At 47.7% G+C, this 25,858-nt stretch overlaps 1 protein-coding gene across 1 annotated transcript in view; it reads left to right on the forward strand.

Annotated features, from left to right (window-relative positions):
* Nucleotides 1-15,511: 15,511 nt before the first annotated feature.
* LOC141165732 (uncharacterized) overlaps nt 15,512-25,858 on the forward strand; it is a 31,350-nt gene continuing 21,003 nt past the window's right edge. The window contains exon 1 of the mRNA XM_073651628.1: nt 15,512-15,538. Coding sequence (XP_073507729.1) covers nt 15,512-15,538 — 27 coding nt within the window. The remainder of the gene's footprint in view (nt 15,539-25,858) is intronic.

The following is a 25,858-nucleotide window of genomic DNA, read 5'->3' on the forward strand; positions in this document are numbered from 1 at the left end:
AGGGGAACGGCGTCCCTGCCTAGCAAGAGGCAGGGACGCCGACGCTACAGCCTTACTCAGATTTTTTACAGATTTTCTTTCTTACTGAGCTGGAAATTCTGATCAGAAAGTAAATAAAAATTCAGTAACAATATATTCTTATAGGATCTGCTTTGTCATAACATAAATAATATAGGAGAGCTATTGTAGAAAAACCATGTGGAAATATTTGAGCCTTGAAGTCAACTTTCACATTGCTGGTGCTGTAGACATGTACATACCTGACAATGAGGACGAGGGTGGCAAACTGCTAATAGCATCTTCTCTATTAGATAGAGGAACAGTTTCTTTCTGCCTGTTTGGAAGAAGAAAAACGTGTAAATCACAAGTAAACGCAGAAGAAAAGGGGTTGTCTCATTATAAGAACACTGACTATAAGGCCTAATAAGACATATGTCTGTCATAGTGGGGAGAGGCCTTCTGCTCAAAACTACCTTTTATAAAGCAGAGCGGAATATAACTACCAAGAATGTCTGACATGTAATACTACATCTCTCCTACAGTGTGGGGAGTATTAAAATTGCATGACCGGCTGCCAGTGGTTATCACCTGCGATTTCTAAGGCCAAAAGCACAATGACCATGGGGAAGTGGATGTTGCATTTGATATTATGGTAATTATGTCCTATATTTGGTGTTGTGCACATATATCACCCTGGAGCTCCCAGTAATGACTCCATAATCCACTCACATTTCTGAGATGTTTGTGTCGGATGCTGGTGTGATACACTCTGGAGGGGACTTGGGATCCTCAGCCTTCATCATCCCAGTAGGAGTGGTACAGAGCTAAATGAGGACAACAATAAGATATTACATTTTTTATTTTTTTTAGAGGTCTTTTTCTTTTTTTTTTACATATTTTTGATTTATTGATCACATACTTACTTTAGAAAGCCTTTCAGAAGATTATGTTAATTTTAGGAAGAAAAAGCTCTCATTGTCCTCACTTGTGCCCTCCTCATCCTCTGAGACAAGATGGTTGTTTTTCATCAGATTGATCTAAAAGACATAGGTAATGAAGTATTATTTGAGGTTGTCAGTATAACACAGTCACAATTTATCACTAGCTGACTGGATGCTACAACGTAATTCACAGAATACATGAACAAAAACTCCTGTACAAAATTAGGGAAATAGCAGTATTGGCCCATGGTCAACATAATTGGGATCCATGAAACATGGATAACATAGTAGACCTATTGCAGAAAAACCATGTGGAAATATTTGAGCCTTGAAGTCAACATTCACATTGCTGGTGCTGTAGACATATACATACCTGCCAATGAGGACGAGGATGACAAGCTGCTAATAGCATCTTCTCTATTAGATACAGGAAAAGTTTCTTTCTGCCTGTTTGGAAGAAGAAAAACGTGAAAATCACAAGTAAATGCAGTATAAAAAGGGGTTGTCTCACCAAAAGAGCACCAACTATAAGGCCTAATAGGATATATGACTGTTATAGAGCGGAGCGGAAAACAGCTACCAAGAATGTTTGACATGTAATACTACATCTTTCCTACAGTGTGGGCAACACTAAAATTGCATGACGGCTGCAATTATGGGCTGTTATCACCAGTGATTTCTAAGGCCAAAAGCACAATGACCACTAACCATGGGGCGGTGGCTGTTGCATAAGATTATGATTATGTCCTATAATTGGGGCTGTGCATATATATCAGCCTGGAGCTCCCAGTAATGACCCCACAATCTTCTCACATTTCTGAGATGTTTGTGCTGGATGCTGGGGTACACTATGGATGGGACTTGGGATCCTCATCGTTCATCATCTCAAAAGCGGAGTTACAGAGCTAAATGCGGACAGCAATAAGATATTAAATACTTTTTTTTACTTTTAGAGGTCTTTTTTTTTTTTTTACATATTTTGGATTTATTGATCACATACTTTCTTTAGAAAGCCATTCAGAAGATGATTGAAAATTTAGGAAGGCTCTCATTGTCCTCACTTGTCCCCTCATCTTCTGAGACCAGATGGTTGTTTATATCAGAGTGATCTGCAAGATATAGGTAATTATGTATTATTAGAGGTTGGCAGTATAACACAGTCACCTTTTATCACTAATATTAATGGGAACCGAAGGTCACATATTAGGGAAGACGAGACAAACAAACACTTAGTCTAGATTGTAGCGTCGGTGTCCCTGCCTCCTGCTAGGCAGGGACGCTGTTCCCCTCACCTCTCCGCTCCGTGCCCGGCGTCTTACTCCCACTCTGCTGGCAGCGCGCGCTGCTTCCCGGCCACTGTGCTTAGGGCGCGCGCGCGCTCCCCCTCTCTTAAAGGGGCCGCGCGCGCCGTCCTAAGGAGTCCCCGGCCGATGGCCGGAGGACCTCACCATATATAAGGCACCTCCTCCAAGATGGAGGTGCCCGAGCAATGTTGTTGCATAGCCTATCACTCTGCTTCAGCCCTCAGGTCCCGTTACCAGATACCTGCCAGTTACCTGCCAGATTCCTGCTTGATACCTGCCTGATACTTGTCTATCTACTTGCATTCCTGCGGTCCGACAGTCTGCCTACCAGCCCTGCCAGTCTGTCTATGGATCTGATTGCCCTCTCACCTGGGAGCGCTCATCTGCTACCTGCCTGCTAGCCTACCTGGAGGCTCTGCCGTCACGTGCTGTGACCACCTGCCTGTCCAGAGACTCTTACCCGCTCACCTGGGAGCGTCCGCCTGCTACCTTCCTGCTAGCCTACCTGGAGGCTCTGCCGTCACGTGCTGTGACCACCTGCCTGTCCAGAGACTCTTACCCGCTCACCTGGGAGCGTCCGCCTGCTACCTGCCTGCTTGCCTACCTGGAGGCTCTGCCGTCACGTGCTGTGACCACCTGCCTGTCCAGAGACTCTTACCCGCTCACCTGGGAGCGTCCGCCTGCTACCTGCCTGCTAGCCTACCTGGAGGCTCTGCCGTCACCTGCTGTGACCACCTGCCTGTCCAGAGACTCTTGCCCGCTCACCTAGGAGCGTCCACCTGCTACCTGCCTGCTAGTCTATCTGGAGGCTTAGCCGTCACCTGCCATGACCACCCGCCTGTCAAGAGACTGTCCCTGTCACTTGCCGTGACCTCCTGCCCTTCTACCCAGAGACTGTCCCTGTCACTTGCCGTGACCTCCTGCCCTTCTACCCAGAGACTGTCCCCGTCACTTGCCGTGACCTCCTGCCCTTCTACCCAAAGACTGTCCCCGTCACTTGCCGTGACTACCTGCCCGCCTACCCTGGGAGCCACCCGCTTCCTTACGAGGACTGCCCCTTTGTATCGTTGCTCAGAGGTTCCACCTCCCAGACCCATTGCAGTTTGCTCGGGCCATGGAACCCGGTGGCACCCAAGCTCCCTCGCTCTCGGACTTGTGTCATGAACTTTCCCGCCAGAGGTCCCAACAGGAGTCCATCCTGAGTCATCTGCGTAGTGTTAACCCCCGCCTAGACACATTGTCTACCTCTTCGGGAGCTGCCTCCACACGTACACTTACTACCCCGGCACCGCCGGAGCCCATCAACACCATGCAATCTCTTCCCGGTCCCCGCCTCTCCGCTCCTCCTCGTTTTGGCGGAGATCCCAGCCAGGCACGGGGCTTCATTAACCAGTGCACTCTGCACTTCGAACTGTTGGCACACCAGTTTTCCACCGACCGAGCCAAAGTAGCTTTCATCATGTCCCATCTCACGGGAGAGGCACTGGCTTGGCTAAATCCTCTATGGGAGAGAGGAGACCCCCTGGTGTCCAACCTGCCAGCCTTTCTCACGGCTTTCCGGAAAGTCTTCGACGAACCAGGACGGAAGACCTCTTCCGCATCATCTCTGCTATTCCTCCGTCAAGGAAATCTCACCGTGGGCCAATATGCCATACGGTTCCGTACCCTTGCTTCGGAGCTGGCCTGGGATAACGACGCCCTGGTGTCTGTCTTTTGGGAGGGTCTGTCCGGCCGTATTAAAGATGAACTCGCCGGTCGGAACATTCCTACCACTCTCGACGACTTAATAACTCTTGCCACCCGGATAGACATCCGGTTCCAGGAGCGCGCCAAAGAGGTCAACCGTGAGAGGAGGTTTCCACGTCTAGCCCCTACCTTCCAGAAACCCGTCACTTCTCCCGTTACTCCCCAGGCGCACTCACCCGAGCCTATGCAGGTCGACCAGATGGTCAAGACCCGTCAAGAGTTACGCCGAGCCGAGAGGAGCTGCTTCTACTGTGGCAGTAAGGAGCACCGGATCCGTTCCTGCCCGGAGAGGTCGGGAAACGCCTGTGTCTAGGATCGCTCAGAGAGGTCGTCCGAGAAAAGAGTAAACCCTCTCCATCTCTGTTGCTGTCGGTCTCTATCATCTGCGGGGAGAACCGTTATTTTGAACTAGCCCAACTTGACTCTGGAGCTGCCGGAAATCTCATTTCTCAGTCCCTGGTAGAGAAATACCGCATTCCCACCAAACCTCTAGCTGTACCCTTATCTGTCGCTGCCGTAGATGGGGGCCTCTTACCACATCCCATCCAACTCATCACCGAATCCATAACTTTGCAGGTGGGAATGCTGCACTCTGAGAGCATCTTCTTTCATGTTCTGCCTGGACTCTCTCACGCCCTCTTGCTAGGCCTACCTTGGCTTCAGAAACATGCACCCGTGCTTGATTGGCAGACCGGAGAAGTCCTTCGCTGGGGACAGGACTGCCATAAGACTTGTTTAGTTCCCGTCCATCCTGTCCGTCCTTCTCCTACCCCAGCCAATCTACCTGGTCTTCCGGTTCCCTATTGGTCTTATGCGGACGTCTTTAATAAAAAGGAGGCAGAGACATTACCCCCTCATAGACCATACGACTGCCCAATCGACCTAATGCCCGGCGCTACTCCTCCCCGTGGGCGTATTTACCCTTTGTCCGCTGCTGAGACCCGGTCCATGTCTGAATATATTGAGGAGAATCTGGCCGGGGGATTTATCTGGAAATCGACCTCCCCGGCGGGAGCAGGCTTCTTCTTCGTCAAAAAGAAGGACGGCTCACTCCGTCCCTGTATAGACTATAGAGGCCTTAACCAGATCACGGTGAAGAATAAATACCCCCTTCCGCTCATTCCGGAATTATTTGACCGTCTGAGGGGGGCTAGAATCTTCACCAAGCTGGACCTCCGTGGGGCGTATAACCTGGTCCGTATCCGTCAGGGGGATGAATGGAAGACGGCATTCAACACCCGGGACGGCCACTATGAATACCTGGTAATGCCCTTCGGTCTCTGTAACGCTCCCGCCGTCTTTCAAGAGTTGGTCAATGACATCTTCCGGGACCTTCTCTACTCCTGCGTAGTGGTGTACCTGGACGACATCTTGGTCTTCTCTCCGGATCTTCTCACTCACCGGAGGGATGTTCGTCAGGTCCTGCTCAGGCTCAGGCAGAACCACCTCTACGCTAAATATGAGAAGTGCCTCTTTGAGCAGACCTCGCTTCCGTTCTTGGGCTACATAATCTCTCAGACCGGCCTACGAATGGATCCTGAGAAACTGTCTGCCATCCAGAAGTGACCCCGAACAGAAGGGTTGAAGGCTATTCAGCGGTTCCTGGGCTTCGCCAACTACTATCGCCTCTTCATACCCCACTTCTCTTCCCGGACTGCCCCAATCTCTGCGCTCACCTGTAAGGGCACTAATCCCAGAGAATGGCCGCCCGAAGCAGAGGAAGCCTTTCTTTCCTTAAAACAGGCTTTCTCTTCCGCCCCGGTGCTCCATCGTCCGGACGGCAACAAACAATTCTTCCTGGAAGTGGACGCCTCCTCCTCTGGAGCCGGAGTGGCACTTACCCAAAAGTCGTCTTCCGGAAGAATGGTAACTTGCGGCTTCTTCTCCAAACTCTTCTCCCCTTCTGAGCGCAATTATTCTATAGGAGACCGAGCGTTATTGGCCATTAAGCTGGCACTGGAGGAGTTGCGTTACCTGCTCGAGGGGGCTCTTCACCCGGTAATTATTTACACGGACCACAAGAACTTGGCTTACCTCCAGAGCGCCCAGAGACTTAACCCGCGCCAAGCCCGGTGGTCCTTGTTTTTTGCCCGCTTTGATTTCGTTCTTCATTTTCGCCCGGCAGACAAAAACATCAAAGCTGACGCCTTGTCCCGATCCTTCCTGGTGTCTGATCTAGAGAAGGAGCCTAAGCACATCATTGATCCCGCCAGAGTAATGCAGGTGGCCCCCGTGAATCTAAATCGTCTCCCTCCCGGTAAGACGTTCGTAACAGTACCTGATCGGAAGAAGATCCTACACTGGGGTCACTCGTCTAAGCTAGCTGGCCACGCCGGTCAGAAAAAGACCCTCCAGCTTATTACCCGGCATTACTGGTGGCCTACCCTGCACAAGGACGTAATAGACTTTGTTTCAGCCTGTGTGTCCTGCGCCCTCAACAAAGTTCCGAGACATCTGCCAGCCGGTCGCCTCCTTCCTCTTCCAGTACCTGCTGCCCCGTGGCAGCATATAGCTATGGACTTTATAACGGATCTCCCTGTCTCTGCCGGTTGTACGGTCATTTGGGTGGTCGCTGACCGCTTTTCCAAGATGGCTCACTTCATTCCCCTGCCGGGCCTCCCGTCTGCACCCGAGCTGGCTAAAGACTTTATCCGCCACATCTTCCGTCTCCATGGCCTGCCCCTCCACATCGTATCGGATCGTGGGGTTCAGTTCACCTCACGCTTCTGGAGAGCCACATGTAAGTTGCTGGACGTCACCCTGGACTTCTCCTCCGCTTACCACCCACAGTCCAATGGTCAAGTGGAGCGGATCAATCAGATCCTGACCAGTTACCTCCGGCACTTCGTTAATGCCCACCATTCGGACTGGGTGAATCTCCTACCATGGGCCGAGTTCTCTTGCAATAATCATGAGAGCGAATCTTCCTCCAAATCCCCGTTTTTTGTAGTCTTCGGTCAGCATCCTTGGATCCCATTTCCCGTCTCCACCTCGGTGGACAATCCGGCTGCGGAATCTCTCATTAGCGAATTCTCCTCCATTTAGGAGAGTACCCGATCCGCACTCCTTCAGTCGTCCGAGCGGATGAAAAGACACGCTAACAAAAAACGCCTGGATCCTCCACAATTCCGTCCTGGAGATAAAGTCTGGCTCTCGTCCAAGTATGTCCGGCTCAAGATTCCTTCCTACAAGTTAGGGCCTCGGTTCATCGGCCCACTGGAAGTTATCAAACAAATCAACCCAGTGGCCTATAAATTGAAACTCCCGGCCAACTTGCGGATCCCTAACTCCTTCCATGTATCTCTCCTCAAACCCGTGGTACTTAACTCTTTTTCCAAGTCTACAGGTACGCCTCCTGCTCCGGTTTCCGCTGAAAACGAGTTTGAGGTAGAGAACATTCTGGCCACCAAAAGAGTAAGAGGAAAGACCTTTTTTCTAGTGGATTGGAAAAGGTTTGGTCCTGAGGAGAGAACGTGGGAGCCCCGGGAGAACATCCATGCCCCTTTCATCCTTGATAAATTTCTGTCTGGCCTAAAAAAGGGGGGGCCTAAAGGGGGGGTACTGTAGCGTCGGCGTCCCTGCCTCCTGCTAGGCAGGGACGCTGTTCCCCTCACCTCTCCGCTCCGTGCCCGGCGTCTTCCTCCAGCTCTGCTGGCAGCGCGCGCTGTTTCCCGGCCACTGTGCTTAAGGAGTCCCCGGCCAATGGCCGGAGGACCTCACCATATATACGGCACCTCCTCCAAGATGGAGCTGCCCGAGCAATGTTGTTGCATAGCCTATCACTCTGCTTCAGCCCTCAGGTCCCGTTACCAGATACCTGCCAGTTACCTGCCAGATTCCTGCTTGATACCTGCCTGATACTTGTCTATCTACTTGCATTCCTGCGGTCTGACAGTCTGCCTACCAGCCCTGCCAGTCTGTCTATGGATCTGATTGCCCGCTCACCTGGGAGCGCTCATCTGCTACCTGCCTGCTAGCCTACCTGGAGGCTCTGCCGTCACGTGCTGTGACCACCTGCCTGTCCAGAGACTCTTACCCGCTCACCTGGGAGCGTCCGCCTACTACCTGCCTGCTAGCCTACCTGGAGGCTCTGCCGTCACGTGCTGTGACCACCTGCCTGTCCAGAGACTCTTACCCGCTCACCTGGGAGCGTCCGCCTGCTACCTGCCTGCTTGCCTACCTGGAGGCTCTGCCGTCACGTGCTGTGACCACCTGCCTGTCCAGAGACTCTTACCCGCTCACCTGGGAGCGTTCACCTGCTACCTGCCTGCTAGCCTACCTGGAGGCTCTGCCGTCACGTGCTGTGACCACCTGCCTGTCCAGAGACTCTTGCCCGCTCACCTGGGAGCGTCCACCTGCTACCTGCCTGCTAGTCTACCTGGAGGCTTAGCCATCACTTGCTGTGACCACCTGCCTGTCCAGAGACTCTTGCCCGCTCACCTGGAAGCGTCCACCTGCTACCCGCCTGCTAGCCTATCTGGAGGCTTAGCCGTCACTTGCCGTGACCACCCGCCTGTCAAGAGACTGTCCCCGTCACTTGCCGTGACCTCCTGCCCTTCTACCCAGAGACTGTCCCCGTCACTTGCCGTGACCTCCTGCCCTTCTACCCAGAGACTGTCCCCGTCACTTGCCGTGACCTCCTGCCCTTCTACCCAGAGACTGTCCCCGTCACTTGCCGTGACTACCTGCCCGCCTACCCTGGGAGCCACCCGCTTCCTTACAAGGACTGCCCCTTTGTATCGTTGCTCAGAGGTTCCACCTCCCAGACCCGTTACATAGATGACGTCACATTCTAGTTACTGATAAAGAAGCTGATGTCCACGTCTGACTCAAGCTGAAGAACATACTCCAGCCTCTGACTTAGAATGTTGTCAAAGTCTATGTCACTCAGGAGTGGATGATCCTTGATCTCAAATGCTCCTCCTGGAAAAAGAAATACAAAAGTGATGTGGATTTTGTCAGAGACTGCTCCATATCTGAACAGTTTATCTTAATCTGAAAAAATCATATAAGTGAGCCAACATTAAGGAAATAGACTGAAAGTCATAGTATGGAAAACAAGAAAAAAACAAGCTGATAGAGACGTGCTGATCCTTATGAACATGAGCGATATGTTCTTGGTGTAATAAGTAAATATTAATACTATTATATTCTGTTACCTGTCCCAAGTCTATGCACAGGATTTGTAGGTACCATAATGCTTAATGAAGGTGCCAGGGACTGCGCTGGGCAGTAAAGTGTTACCATGCATGATTATTTTTTGATTTGGGTAGCCACGGAAGTTAATTTGCTGAAGGGGTAAAATGGGAGGGTCACAAAGGGGTATATAGGACAAGGGCAGGAAGAGATTCCCCTCTACCTACTTCTGTCCTGAAGGAAACACCCACCCTCCCTCCGTCTATGGTATGTTTTGTTTTGTTTTGGTTTAATTTGTCACAGCCGGTGGAAAATTTCGGGCCTTGAGTTCACATTCTCACCGTATCTACAGTGACTAACATGTTGGGTTTTTGGAAAAAAATTGGGTCAAACGTTTTTGTGGTATGGTTGTTGATAAATAAATAATTAATAAATCTGTGACCGTTTTTTCACCCAACACCAGGTTGTTCAGTTTTTATTTAAGAGATAAATTATCATCCAGGTTAAATATATATATCAGCCTTGTTCTGAGCAGCATAGTGAAGGGGTTTTGAGCATCTGGGGGAGGAGTGTGATCACAATCCCAAATTATGTATGTTGTATAGAAACTTCTTTAATGAACTATAATATAAAGCAAAGTAAATAACTAAACCAATGTAACCAGTCAAAGCAATGATCAAATTATTCTTACCAATGACAACATTTTTATAAAGCTTATTTAGGGAATCCCCATCAGAAGGTACACATCCCACAAGAAATTCATGTAGGATGATCCCCATTGACCACCAGTCAATAAGTCTTCCATAGCCTTACTTCAAGATGACCTCTGGGGCTGTATAAAACAGGGTTCCAAAAGAGATGAGATTAATGAAACTATAGTTCTGAGAAGTTGCCGCCATGAAAACACAATGAAAGAAGATAAAATCAGCAGAAAACTTCTCCAGAAATGAAGAGCATAGAGAGGAGAAAATACTGTGATAACATTTGTAAAGAACAAGCTGAGTTCTTGTAATTGTTGCCAACCTCACGATCGTGGAACCCTCTGCTGATTTTCTCCGCTGATTCCTTGTAGATGTTGGTTTTCGGTATCATTAGACTAAGTTTTGAAAGCCCAATATCTGTGACTTTAATGTGTCCAGCTGATGTTATCAGGAGACTGTGAAAGAGAAGATGGTTTTAGCCTCACAGATCATGTGATAATAAATTAGAACTTTCCCCCCTTTATTATACTACAGGGAGCACTTACTTCTCTGGCTTGAGTTCTCTGTGCACCACACCAAAGTTGTGTAAGTATTCCACAGCAAGAACGGCTTCTGCAAAGTACAAGAGGGCTAAGGGGATAGATAAATGATCCCTAGTGCTTAGAAGAGTCCCACAGTCTCCACCTATAGAAGAAAGGAAATATAACTAGTGAGTGTTTTATACAGCAGATCACTATGATGTATAATGTGAAGTGAGCAGAGACATTAGGGCAGGAGAGAATATATACAGATATAATGTATAGTGCACATAATATTAGTCTGAAGTCACAGTGAAATGTCCTCCATGTCACCAATAAAGTGATGTCACATCTCGTCTACAGCTGAAGATATCGACATACTCAGTGCGGACATACAGAGGAAATCACACAGATCAATGACTTTTTGGGCATCTTGGTAATAGATCACCTATAATAAATGCTCTGTGGGGATGTAACCGTTCACATGGACAAGTCTTAATGATATGAGAGGTAATAAGATGAAGGCAGACATGGGCTGAATATATAGCACAATGTACGTGTCCTACCTCTTACATACTCCATGACCATACACTGGTGAGATTTAGTTGGAAATGAGCAGAGCATGGAGACCACGAAGGGACAATCTGCGATTATTAAGCTGTCCCTCTCCAGTAAAGCCCATTCCACTTTCTGTGGAGTATCCAGGTTTTGCTTAGCCATTTTCTTCATAACAAAGATCTGTTGTCTTTATAGTGCACGAAGTAGACGGACCTAGAGAGAAGGAGAGTCCATGGTTTATAAGAAATTCTTATTAACAATCCGTCTATAAAAGTCATTATATGATCTTTTATACTAATGTTTAATACTAGAAGTCCGGCCGTCACTAGAAATCCTCATCTAGAAATACATGAAATATCACTACATAGATCACCTATGGGAGGTCTGCACAATGCCACGTCTGCCAAAGCCCTCACCCATGTCACATTACAGATGACAGAATCTACAGAAATTCTTGGGCAGATTCGCTATATTGACCAATTGCTGTAAAAAGACGTTTATTATGATCTCCCCACACCCCAAGGCAGAATAAATGGACGGAAGTGAAAATATAATTAAAAAATTATACCCACCTGTACTAGGCCCTCACCTGTCCATCATTGCAGTCCTCCATCCTCTGTGCCAGTGTTTGGTTGTTCTAGCATTGCCTTATGCTGCTGAGGCCAGTTATCGGACCCAAATGGTCATGGTAGATGGTGGAAGGAGCAGATGTCATTGACGTTAATATCATGTCACACTTCACGTGACAACATGTAGCCAATCACTTTTACCAGCTTCTTAATGAAGCCCCGAAAAAAGAGAAGATCTTCGTGGAGGAGCAGGAAGCTCTGGTGGAGGTGGCAGCATAAGAACAGATGAGGGTCTAGGATAGGAGAGTGTAATGTATTATATTATTGTAATCTCTTTCCTTAACAGTTTGATTTGTTACAGATCAGTTTGCTCAACTCTATATAACTTAGCTGAATAGTGACATTTAGATGTGGACAGTGATGTGGACTTATATCGTTTCCCCATGATAACGCTGAATGGCAGAGCACAGCGGCCGAAGCATTGTTATAGGGAACCCTGAGAAATGTGGATTAACAGAAATCTCACCCAAAATTTCCACTGCTGATCAGTTTGGATGTTTCATAGTCGCTCATAGGCGGCTCTCCTGCCAGGACCAATGATTTGATCACGTTCTAAAAAGAATAAGAAATAATACTAAAATATAGAATCTGCAGAAAAACAGCTCCAGATGTAAAGATGTCTTCCTCCTTGTGATGAAATGGCAACAGGTAGACCCCGCAGAATCTTGCTGTTGCCACCACTTGTGATGGATCCACACCCCGCCACCCGCCTGAAGTCACAATTACGTCAGACGAAGCACGTGACCTGCCCTCTGCACCTACGTGACGTTCTTCACCCCCCTCGAAGACGCATAAGGTCAGATTGGTACCGTTCTGCACAGACAACCCCTGTCCACACGGGTACCGGAAGGCACCAGGGAGTGAGAAGAGGAGGTCTGCTCAGTCACTGACGTGGCACCACACTCGCTCACACCCCTGACAGGCTGAGAGACTCTTTCACTAACTCCAGTGAAGCAGAGCCTGGTCGGCCTGGGAAAGCTGCCACCAGTTTCTATTTGATATAACGGACTTATATCGGGCTAGAAACCAGCCCGGTAGCGTGTTCATTGGACCGAACAATGGACGTAAGGTTCGTGGATCGAGATAAAAGAACAGCCCAAGGTTAAATTATATATTTAATCGCCTTAAAGGCACACTAAACAATACGCTATATACATAAGGGTTATACATACACAGTGGTCAGAGTTACAAACACAAAAGTATGGGTACAAAAGATATAAAGCAGTTATTACAAGTCAGTTACCGGTTAGATGGAAAGGTCTGGCTTGTGGGGGAAGGGCTGCCACATGGGAGGCTTGTGGGCCCTCACTTGGTTGATGGACTCCTTCCACACGACGTGACATCAGGGCCTTCCCAGGAAAAAGACAATGGAGCCAGGGCTGCTGGAGTTCTTAACCCTTTTAGCTAAGAAACTCCCAAAACTTAAATGGGTCATATGTCCTTACTGGACGATCCTACGGAGTTAGTTCTGGTGTCATCTTACCCAGCCGGGCCCCTGCTACGCGTGCATACGAAGCACCAGGTTCCTAGGGGCCCCCGCAAGGCTGTGCTGGGTATCTCCTTTTCCATACGCGCTAGACTGCGTTGAAAGCTTGGGTGACATTCTCCCGGTTCGTGCGCTTCCAAAAATTTAGTTTGTTTATCACTGGGATGTATCGTATTCCCATAACTCGGTGTTGAATTATAGTTTCTTACACAAAGGACCACATGGCTGGGCTGTGGCAGCTTCACAGCTGCTGGGGGGGGGGGGTTGTCACTCACGGCCTGTCGGCCCCCTCCTTTGCAAGCTGCAGTGTCGAATTACACAGTACATGGAAATCTCTATAAAACCTGCCAAACAGGGCACAGTGATTGACATGGGATTGTCTTGAATATTCTTCACACTCCTATATTATGTCCCAGCTGATTTACACTGATCCGATGTAGGTGACGATACAAGCAGGACACTCCGCATGGATATAATATAAGGGGGATCCTCTATACACCGGTATCATTATAAAGTGCTGGATAATACGAGAGATCACACAGGGAAGAACTTAAAAGGAATCTGGCAGCAGGTTGTTGCTATGTAATCTACAAGCAGCATGATATAGGAGCAGAGACCCTGATTCCAGCGATGTGTTACTTTCTAGGCTGTGAGCCGTTGTTTCCATAAAATCAGTGTTTTATCAGCAGAAGAGTGTCACAAAAGGACTATCTGTCTTGTGCCATGTAGTTCTATTGTTCTTTCTAACTCTGCCCCAGCCACTGATTAGCAGGTTTGTGCCTATGCATAGTGTACACAGAAAGCAGCCAATCAGTGATGTGGGCGGTGTTATACAGAGGTCAGCATTCAGAGCACTGCTAGATCTGCAACATAGAAAACAGTGATTTTATCACAATTGTTGCACCCAGTAAAGCAGAAGTGGAGAACCTTTTTTCTGCCAAGGGCCATTTGGATATTTAGAACATCATTCGGGGGCCGTACAAAATTATCAACTTAAACATTTAGCCCACTATATATTTTTTTAAATCATGTGTTTTTATTAAATTAAATAAAGCATTACAAACATTACAACAAACACCCCAATCCCCAAACCCATCCCACAACTTAAACACATATAGCCCTCTATATTTAGTCAAACATTTAAATAATCCCCCCCTAATGTGATGGCTGGAATGGCTTCTCTTTGGTGAGTTGTGTGATGTTTGGGGGTATTGATGATGTTGCTACTTGGAACTGGTTTTCCAAGTTTGCATTAGTCAGTCTGGATCGCAGTTGAGATTTCGTGATGGAAAGTTTTGAAAAGAACTTCTCAGAGCAATAAGCTGTTCCGAACACAGATGCATATTTCAATGCATGTCTCCTCACAATGGGAAAATTATCACTGCTCACATGATGTTTATAGAGCTCAAGCAGTGGGAGGTTGTTGTACCTAGCTTTTAGCTCGTCATCGCTTTGCAGCTGAATGATTTTGTGTTGTAGGTTATCAGCTGGTTCCACATTGAATGATGTAGCAAAGATGTTCAATTCCATTTGTTTACATTGACATCCTTGAATCTTTCACTAAATGCCTTAATTAGTTTTGCTCATTCACCAACATATTCAAGTGTTGTAGAAGGCTTTTGTCTACCCAGAGTGGGGAAATGCACAGTGTTATTTCTTTCGAGTTGCACTTTCCACAGCCTTAAGCCCCCGTCACACTAAGCGAGATCGCTAGTGAGATCACTGCTGAGTCACAAGTTTTGTGACGCAACAGCGACCTCAGCAGCGATCTCGCTACGTTTGACACTTAGCAGCGACCTGGCCCCTGCTGTGAGATCGCTGGTCGTGTCGGAATGGTCTGGACATTTCTTTGATCGTTGAGGCCCCGCTGGGTAGCATGCATCGGTGTGTTTGACACCTTACCAACGACCTTGTTGACGACTCAGACACAGAAACACATAGGCGTGCATCGTTATACAGATCGTTACAGGTTGCTGCATCGCTGCTGCGTCGTTGGGAAGATCTGACTGTTTGACATCTCACCAGCGACCTCATAGCGACGCAGCAACGATCCGTGACAGGTCGTATCGTTGTCAGGATCGCTGTAGCGTCGCTTAGTGTGACTGGGCCTTTAGTTTAGCTTCAAATGATTTCACGTTTGAAAGCAGGGAGCTAAGAAGCTGGTTGGGGCTCTGCAGCATGATGACGTCCAGCTCTGAGAGGTACTTGGTAATGTCCACCATGAACGCTAGATCACACTGCCACTTGCTATCATTGAGTTCACTGACATGTTTCCCCTTCATCTCCATGAACTGCTTGACTTCTTCCAGCAGTTCGTAAAACCTCATGAGCTAATTACAACTCAGCCACCACACATCACAGTGGTAAACAAAGATCACCGTACTGAATTTCAAGATCATTCAGTATCTTCTTAAACCGGCGACTGTTCAACACTCTGCTTTTTCTAAAGTTTAACCATGACACTACTGTTGACATCACATTATTGAGCCGCAATGACTGTGCACAGAGACTTTCTTGGTGTATGATGCGGTAGCATACAATTAATTCACTTGGATCAAGGCTAAGACGATTCATTTCTTTCCTGACAAATTCAATTAATCATTTTTGTGAGCCACCCATGGCTGGAGCTCCATCTGTAGTAAGGCCAGTTAACTTTTTAAATGGTTGCTCAAATTTTTTTAGTGATAAAACAAGTCTCTCAAACAAGTCCTCACATCCTGTACTGCCATGCATGGCTTTGAGTGAGAGCAGTTCTTTTTGCGTATCAAACTCTGCAGTGATCCCACTAATAAAAATGGCCAGTTGGGCAGTATCTGTAAGTCCGTTGTCTCATCACAAGCTAGAGAGAAAAATTGGAAATCTCCTGCCGAATCTTTGAGTGTTTTTTTCAATGTCTTAGGCTAAGTCAGTAATCCAATCTGAGACTGTTCTCCAAGACAAACTAACAGTCTGAAACAATTTTACTTTATCTGGCGCTAACAACTCTGCAGCAGCAACCATGCACTCTTTTACAAACTCTCTCTCTACATGAGGTCTCGGCTTCTTTGCTATTAGCTCGCTCACTACATACAGGTGCATCTCACTAAATTAGAATATCATCAAATTTATTTTAGTTTTTCAATACAAAAAGTGAAACTCATATATTATATAGAGTCATTACAAACAGAGTGATCTATTTCAAGTGTTTATTTCTGTTAATGTTGATGATTATGGCTTACAGCCAATGAAAATGCAAAAGTCATTATCTCAGTAAATTAAAATTGAAAAATGTTTTTAAAATCCGAAATGTTGGCTTACTGAAATGTATGTTCACTAAATGCTGAACTTCTGTGCTGCGGTGCAAGGAGGGACCAGAGGAGCGTAACTAGGTATCAACTCGGACTGATCAAGGTCGCACGGCGTCTCAATCGACTCCGTGAACCAGGGAAGGACCGAGCAGAGGGACCAGGTGCTACTCTGGGCCAGTCCTTGTATGAGAGAAGGTGACTCCCACGGGTCAGAAGCCAGCGACTGACCGGTACAGCCGATGAGCACGGCAGGCAGGCTGACGGGTGATCCGGGTAGACGGACTGGCAGACACCACAGGTAACTGTCAGGAGCCTCCAGGTAGGCTGGCTGGTAGACACAGCAGGTAACTGGTACGTTCTCTGGGTAGGCAGGCAAGCCTGGCCCATAGGCAGACCGTCGGGCTGGAGAGTGTACTTGGGAGGCGGAGACAGGTAGTCAGGCTGGCGGACAGGATTGGTAGTCAGGCTGGCGGACTGGGCTAGTAGTCAGGCTGGCGGACTGGACTGGTAGTCGGGCTGGCGGACTGGACTGGTAGTCGGGCTGGCGGACTGGACTGGTAGTCGGGCTGGCGGACTGGACTGGTAGTCAGGCTGGTGGACTGGGCTGGTAGTCAGACTATCAGCGGGACCTGAGGGCTGAAGCCGAGTTTAGAACACAAGCTACAACCTTGCACGGGCACCTCCATTTTGGAGGAGGTGCCTTTTATATGAGAAGTCCTCCGGCCATTGGCCGTGGACTCCTTAGGATGGCGCGCACGGCCCCTTTAAGAGGGATGGAGCGCGCGCGCGCCCTAAACACAGTGCCCGGGAAGCTGCGCTCGCCAGCAGCAGCAGCAGGAGAGCTGGAAGACGCCGGGCCAGGAGCGCGGCGGTAAGGGGGACGGCGTCTCTGCCTGTCAGGGGGCATAGACGCCAATGCTACAAGCAGTCTTCCCCATGATTGTGAAGCCTACTGAAACAAACTATGGGACCTTTTTAAACTCTTAGGAAGCCTTTGCAGGTGTTTTTTGTTAATTATTTTAATTTACTGAGATAATGGCTTTTGTGTTTTCATTTGCTGTCAGACATAATCATCAACATTGACAGAAATAAACACTTGAAATAGATCACTCTGTTTGTAATGACTATATAATATATGAGTTTCAGTTTTTGTATTGAAGAACTGAAAAAAATTAACTTTTTGATGTTATTCTAATTTAGTGAGATGCACCTGTAGCTCATCTGAATAATGTTGTCTCTGTCACAACAAGACCTAGTAAAAGAGGCTTGTTGTGATTCCAAACTCCGCTTTAGAGCATTGATTTTATTGAGACGCATTTGACCTTCCAATTCACTGAGTTTTGCATGTTTAGTACTGTAATGACGCTCAAGATTGGCTTTTTTCATTACTGCTAATGCATCACCACAAACCAGGCACACAGGTTTGCCTTTGACTTCAACAAAAAAATAATCATTTGTCCATTTATCTTGAAAAGATCAACACCTGCCTCAACTTTTCTTTTCTTTGCAGTGGCCATTTGTAGGATGTCACACCACTCCCTTAAGAAACCTAATTAAAAAATCAAAAGCATGACTGAGAAAAATTATTTCAGCATCAAAACAACAGTGAAATTATTATGCAAAACATGGAAACCATAAATGTCAAAAGAGAAAATCATAGTATATAAAAGTTACATTGGAGGTGCAAAAGATCCAGTTCAGTAATTAGACATATCAGCAGGAAAAGGTGATTGTGTAATACACATGCTACACATTGACTGCTGTGTACATCACATAGGAGACACTGAGCCTGAGGTATACATGACATAGGGTACACCGAGCCTGAGTACACAGCACATAGGGTACACCGAGCCTGAGTACACACACATAGGGTACACCGAGCATGAGTACACAGCACATAGGGTACACCGAGCCTGAGTACACAGCACATAGGGTACACCGAGCCTGAGTACACAGCACATAGGGTACACCGAGCCTGAGTATACAGCACATAGGGTACACCGAGCCTGAGTATACAGCACATACGGTACACAGAGCCTGAGTATACAGCACATACGGTACACAGAGCCTGAGTATACAGCACATAGGGTGCACAGAGCCTGAGGTATACAGTACATAGGGTGCACAGAGCCTGAGTTATACAGCACATGGAGACACCAAGCCTGAGCTATACAGCACATGGGGACACCAAGCCTGAGCTATACAGCACATGGGGACGCCAAGCCTAAGATTTAAAGCACATGGGAGCACCAAGCCTGAGGTATACAGCACATAGGGTACACCAAGCCTGAGGTATACAGCACATAGGGTACACCAAGCCTGAGGCATACAGCACATAGGGTACACTAAGCCCGAGGTATACAGCACATAGGGTACACCAAGCCTAAGGTATACAGCACATAGGGTACACCAAGCCCGAGGTATACAGCACATGGGGACACCAATCCTAAGCTTAAGGCTGTGTGCCCACGATGCGTTTTTGAAGCGGTTCCACAGCAGCAAAAACGGTGCAGAAACGCTTCAAAAACGCATGGTAGAAGGCCTGCCATGTTCCCCAATGATAATCTGCATGTGCTGTGCACATGCTGCTCAAATTTCCGCTGCCGGTTATCATGGGGAAAAAAACGCAGCACTACCAATTATTTTTCGGAAGCGCTGCGTTTTCGCCGCCATAGACTTGCATTGGAACTCTTCAAATCCGCAAATATGTAAAACTACTTGCGGAGTTGAAGCGCATTTGCTGCAATTTTGGAACACAAGACCGCAGCAAATGGGAAGTGACCTCATGCGGGGGCGTTCCAGCCAACCCAGACCATCCCATAAATCCAGGAAGATGAGAATCCCACATCATTCCCGTCTTCCTGGATCATGGCTGAGCACCTGGGGTGGTACAAGAGGATGGACCTAAATGTCCCAGTCAAGATTAGTGTCTGCGGGTGTCTGCGTGGGCTGTGCGGTGTCTGCGTGGGCTCTGTGCGGTGTCTGCGTGCAGGCAAACATAGGTCGATGTGACACTACTACTCCCATCAGCCTATGTCTGTTCCCCATCCACTAGTGCCCGCAGGATCAGCTTGATGGGAGCAGTAGTTCCCATCATCTTGATCCTGCTTTTAAAATTGCCCTAATGTGTCCTTTAAACTGCCCCCATATGTTTATTTTTGGCCCCCATAGGCTTATATTTTTACCCCTATACATTTTTTATTTTTTGTATGCCCCCATATTTTTTTTTTTGGCAACCTATTTTTTTTTTTAATTTACAGTCCCCATTTTTTTTTTTGGGTCCCCAATAAATTTTAAAAATACATTTAATTGGTGGCCAGTGGTTGCCTAAAATAAATTTAGTTTATACATTACCTGTCCCCGCCGATCGCCACCTAAAATAAAGTAAAAAATAAAAAAATACACCTATACTCACCTAGACACCTAATTCCCCGAAGTCATTGATCTCCTGTAATAAAATAGAAAATAAAAAAACACAATTTTATCCTTACCCCTCCGTAGTAGTCCACGAGTGTCCCACGAATATCTTCAGTTTAGAGCAGCCACATGAAATGTGACCACTCTAAACCACTGCCGCCGCTACAATGACGGGGCCGTAAAGCGTCCCCGTCATTGCATAAGCGAGTTCACTGGAGTTCAGGCAGCGCTGCTCCGGTGACCTCCTTTACGGCCCCGCTGACCGTGAGAAAATCCCATGGTACAGCAGGGCCGTAAAGGAGGTCACCGGAGCTGCGCTGACTGAATTCACTCCGGTGACCTCAGTCAGGGGCTCATGCTGCTGGGAGTGGACGTGTTCCCGGCAGTGTGAGCTTACAGCAGCCATGCACATCTGTCACATCTCCAGATGTGACAGATGTGCATGGGAGATCATCGCAAGAACATGGACAGGTAATTTTTTTTTTTTTAGTAAATTAATAATTAAATAAAATTGTGTGTTTTATTTCAAATAAATATTTTTTTCTGGGTGTAGTGTGTTTTTTTTTTTTTTTAACTCTTTGTAGGTTAGTAATGGGGGTGTCTTATAGACGCCCCTCATTACTAACCTGGGCTTCATGGCAGCTGGTGCTGACATGAACCCCACCACTATTACCCCCTGCCACCGCACCAGGGCAGCGTAGAAAAGCGAGGCTAAGCGCCAGATTTGGCGCACAAATATGATGCGCCAAATCTGGGGCGGCTGAGGGCTGATATTATAGCCTGGGAGGGGGCCTACAACCATGGCCCCTTTCTAGGCTATTAATATCAGGTCGCAGCTGTCCACCTAGCCTTTGCTGGCTCCAATTTATAGGGGGACCCTATGTAATTTTTTTTGGGGGGTCCCCCTGTAGAATGGGCAGTAAAGGCCCGTAAAGGCTAAGCTAACTTCTGCAGCCTGATATTAATAGCAAGGGAAGGGGCCATGATCCTTGGCTGCTTCCCAGACTATAACATCAGCCCTCAGCCGTCTGCTTTCCCTCTGCTGGTTATTAAAAATACGCGTGAGCCCACCCATTTTTTTTTTTTAATACATTGAAATGTAAGATTATTGTACAGCATATGCGTGACCAAGCATACATTGAAATGGGTCTGTGTACGTCTCCGGTATGTGTGGAAAAAGTCATCACCATTGTGACATGTGAAAGAGCTGTAATTGGATATTGGGGTGAATAGGGGTTTGACTAGGAAATGACATCATTATTGGCCTTTTTTTTTTTATTTGCCCACAATGCGTTTTTTAAGCGTTTACGCAGCTGCAAAAACGCTGCAGAAACGCTTAAAAAACGCTTGGTAAAAGGCCTGCCATGTTTCCCAATGATAATCCGCATGTGCTTTGCACATGCTGCGGAAATTTCCGCTGCGGATTATCATTGCGGAAAAAAACGCAGCACTACCAATTATTTTGCGGAAGCGCTGTGTTTTCGCAGCCATTGACTTTCATTGGAACGCTTGGATTCCGCATCACTGCATCTGTACATGCGGAAGCAAGCGTTTCAATGTGCGGATGGTACCCGGGTCTGGAGGAAAGGAGACTCTCCTCCGGACCCGGGTACCATAGTACCTGTAAAAAAAAGAATAAAATAAAAAATAAATATTATATTTACCTTCTGGTTGCCCCCGGTCTCCTTGTCTTCACTTGCCGGCAACTCACGGTGGACTGAAGGACCTGCGCTGACGTCATAGTCATGTGACAGCAGGTCCTTCAGTGTAGTGTACCGCGAGCTGCCGGCAGCCAAGACGGAGCGAAGCAAGACTGCGGGGGCTATCGGAAGGTAAGTATAGATTTATTTTTTTACATTCTCTCGGGTCACACTATATAAATCCATGCCGTTTGCATGGATTTATATAGTGTGACCAAGTTGACAAGCACTTTCCAAGTGATGCTAAAATCGCTTGGAAAACGCTTGTCAACCCGCATGCGGAAATGCATGTAAAATGCACATCCACATGTCCCTGGCAGGAAAAACGCATGTAAAATTCTCATGCGTTTTTTCTGCCAGGGAGATGCAGAAACGCTCAAAAAAAATCCGGAGCATTTCTGCATCGTGGGCTCATAGCCTTTCACTAACCTTTATTTGGCTTCAAAAACGCTTAAAAAACGCTTACAAAACGCATAAAAAACGCACATAGAATCCTCTTGCGTTTTTCTGGCAATGAGATGCAGAAATGGTCAGGAAAATTTCTGCTTCATTTCTGCATTGTGGACACATAGCCTTACAGCACATGGGGACACCAAGCCTGAGGTATACAGCACATAGAGTACACCGAGCCTAAGTACACAGCACATAGGGTACTTAGCCTAAGTACACAGCACATAGGGTACACCGAGCCCGAGTACACAGCACATAGGGTACACAGAGCCTGAGGCATACAGCACATAGGGGACACAGAACCTGGGGTATACAGCACATAGGGGACACAGAGCCTGGGGTATACAGCACATGGAGACACCAAGCCTCAGCTATACAGCACATGGAGACACCAAGCCTGAGCTATACAGCACATAGGGACACCAAGCCTGAGGTATACAGCACATAGGGAACACAGAGCCTGAGGTATACAGCACATAGGGTACAGAGAGCCTGAGGTATACAGCACATAGGGTACACAGAGCCTGAGGTATACAGCACATATGGTACAGAGAGCCTGAGGTATACAGCAGATAGGGGACACAGAGCCTGAGGTATACAGAACATAGGGTACAGAGAGCCTGAGGTATACAGCACATAGGGTACACAGAGCCTGAGGTATACAGCACATAGGGTACAGAGAGCCTGAGGTATACAGCACATAGGGGACACAGAGCCTGAGGTATACAGCACATAGGGTACAGAGAGCCTGAGGTATACAGCACATAGGGTACACAGAGCCTGAGGTATACAGCACATAGGGAACACAGAGCCTGAGGTATACAGCACATAGGGTACAGAGAGCCTGAGGTATACAGCACATAGGGTACACAGAGCCTGAGGTATACAGCACATAGGGTACAGAGAGCCTGAGGTATACAGCACATAGGGGACACAGAGCCTGGGGTATACAGCACATAGGGTACACCGAGCCTGAGGTATACAGCACATAGGGTACAGAGAGCCTGAGGTATGCAGCACATAGGGGACACAGAGCCTGAGCTATACAGCACATGGAAACACCAACCTTGAGCTATACAGCACATGGGGACACCAAGCCTGAGGTATACAGCGCATAGGTTGCACAGAGCCTGAGGTATACAGCACATAGGGTACACCAAGCCTGAGGTATACAGCACATAGGGTACACAGAGCCTGAGGAATACAGCACATAGGGTACAGAGAGCCTGAGGTATGCAGCACATAGGGGACACAGAGCCTGAGCTATACAGCACATGGAAACACCAACCTTGAGCTATACAGCACATGGGGACACCAAGCCTGAGGTATACAGCGCATAGGTTGCACAGAGCCTGAGGTATACAGCACATAGGGTACACCAAGCCTGAGGTATACAGCACATAGGGTACACAGAGCCTGAGGTATACAGCACATAGGGTACACCAAGCCTGAGGTATACAGCACATGGAGACACCAAGCCTGAGGTATACAGCACATAGGGTACAGAGAGCCTGAGGTATACAGCACATAGGGGACACAGAGCCTGGGGTATACAGCACATAGGGGACACAGAGCCTGGGGTATATAGCACATAGGGTACACAGAGCCTGAGGTATACAGCACATAGGGTACAGAGAGCCTGAGGTATGCAGCACATGGGGACACCAAGCCCGAGGTATACAGCACATAGGGTACAGAGAGCCTGAGGTATACAGCACATGGGGACACCAAGCCTGAGCTATACAGCACATGGGGACACCAAGCCTGAGGTATACAGCACATGGGGACACCAAGCCTGAGGTATACAGCACATATGGTACACAGAACCTCCGGTATACAGCACATAGGGGACACAGAGCCTGGAGTATACAGCACATAGGGGACACAGAGCCTGGGGTATACAGAACATGGGGACACCAAGCCTGAGGTATACAGCACATAGGGTACACAGAGCCTGGGGTATACAGCACATAGGGGACACAGAGCCTGGGGTATACAGCACATAGGGTACACAGAGCCTGGGGTATACAGCACATAGGGGACACAGAGCCTGAGGAATACAGCACATAGGGTACAGAGAGCCTGAGCTATACAGCACATAGGGTACAGAGAGCCTGAGCTATACAGCACATGGGGACACCAAGCCTGAGGTATACAGCACATGGGGAACACAGAGCCTGAGGTATACAGCACATGGGGAACACAGAGCCTGAGGTATACAGCACATAGGGGACACAGAGCCTGAGGAATATAGCACATAGGGGACACAGAGCCTGAGGAATACAGCACATAGGGTACAGAGAGCCTGAGGTATACAGCACATGGAGACACCAAGCCTGAGCTATACAGCACATGGAGACACCAAGCCTGAGCTATACAGCACATAGGGTACACAGAGCCTGGGGTATACAGCACATAGGGGACACAGAGCCTGGGGTATACAGCACATGGAGACACGAAGCCTGAGCTATACAGCACATGGGGACACCAAGCCTGAGGTATACAGCACATAGGGAACACAGAGCCTGAGGTATACAGCACATAGGGGACACAGAACCTGAGGTATACAGCACATAGGGGACACAGAGCCTGGGGTATACAGCATATGGAGACACCAAGCCTGAGCTATATAGCACATGGGGACACCAAGCCTGAGGTATACAGCACATAGGGAACACAGAGCCTGAGGTATACAGCACATAGGGGACACAGAACCTGAGGTATACAGCACATAGGGGACACAGAGCCTGGGGTATACAGCACATGGAGACACCAAGCCTGAGCTATACAGCACATGGGGACACCAAGCCTGAGCTATACAGCACATGGGGATACAGAGCCTGTGCTATACAGCACATAGGGTACACAGAGCCTGGGGTATACAGCACATAGGGTACACAGAGCCTGGGGTATACAGCACATGGAGACACCAAGCCTGAGGTATACAGCACATAGGGAACACAGAGCCTGAGGTATACAGCACATAGGGAACACAGAGCCTGAGGTATACAGCACATAGGGAACACAGAGCCTGGGGTATACAGCACATGGAGACACCAAGCCTGGGGTATACAGCACATGGAGACACCAAGCCTGAGCTATACAGCACATGGGGACACCAAGCCTGAGCTATACAGCACATGGGGATACAGAGCCTGGGGTATACAGCACATATGGGACACAGAGCCTGGGGTATACAGCACATAGGGGACACAGAGCCTGGGGTATACAGCACATAGGGGACACAGAGCTTGGGGTATACAGCACATGGAGACACCAAGCCTGAGCCATACAGCTGTTAGGATCATTCAGCCATGGAGGGTCCTTGTTGGAGTCGGGGTATCCCCGTAACAAGAAATACACAGACACGTAGTGTATAATCAAGTACTGGGAAGCCCCTGAGCGCGTCTGCCTCTATAGGTGCTGTCCCTTTATTTATACTAATAATCTTAGTTTTTTTTTGTCACACATGCGCAGTAAAATGCCTTTGTTTCACAAGCAGTGAAGTGATGATTCATAACAGTGGAATGTTGATAAGAAAGTTTCATAAACAGAAAAGTGATAGCAGTAGAAGGTTGCTGAGACAGCTAAAAACAAGTTACAATCTAATTTCTGGGCGTCAGTCCAAATGTCCAGATAAGGGAAGAATAACTTCATCTGTGTCTTACATCGTAGTCTTGGGTGAAGTATAACTCCTATCATCCTCTCAGTCCCCCCTTTGATTCTTCCTTATGGACTTTTGGTAGAAAACCTGGTCCGGGAGTTCTTTTCTTTCATATTCTTGAGTCCGTGTTACAAAGCTTATTTATGCATATTAAAATAATTTTTAATCCTATTTTAAACACTACATATATGACTACTATAATTAGCACAATCTGTAATATACCTTGCAGAATTCCAGCCACCCAACCTCCAATACCCTTAAACCAGTTCTTTGGGTTGAGAAAGGAGAAGGTGTCTGACCACCAGCTATCTTTATTTTGGT

Source organism: Phyllobates terribilis, unplaced genomic scaffold (assembly GCF_046119375.1).
Source record: "Phyllobates terribilis strain yellow unplaced genomic scaffold, ASM4611937v1 Scaffold_1__5_contigs__length_1240528914, whole genome shotgun sequence".
Lineage (NCBI taxonomy): Eukaryota > Metazoa > Chordata > Amphibia > Anura > Dendrobatidae > Phyllobates > Phyllobates terribilis.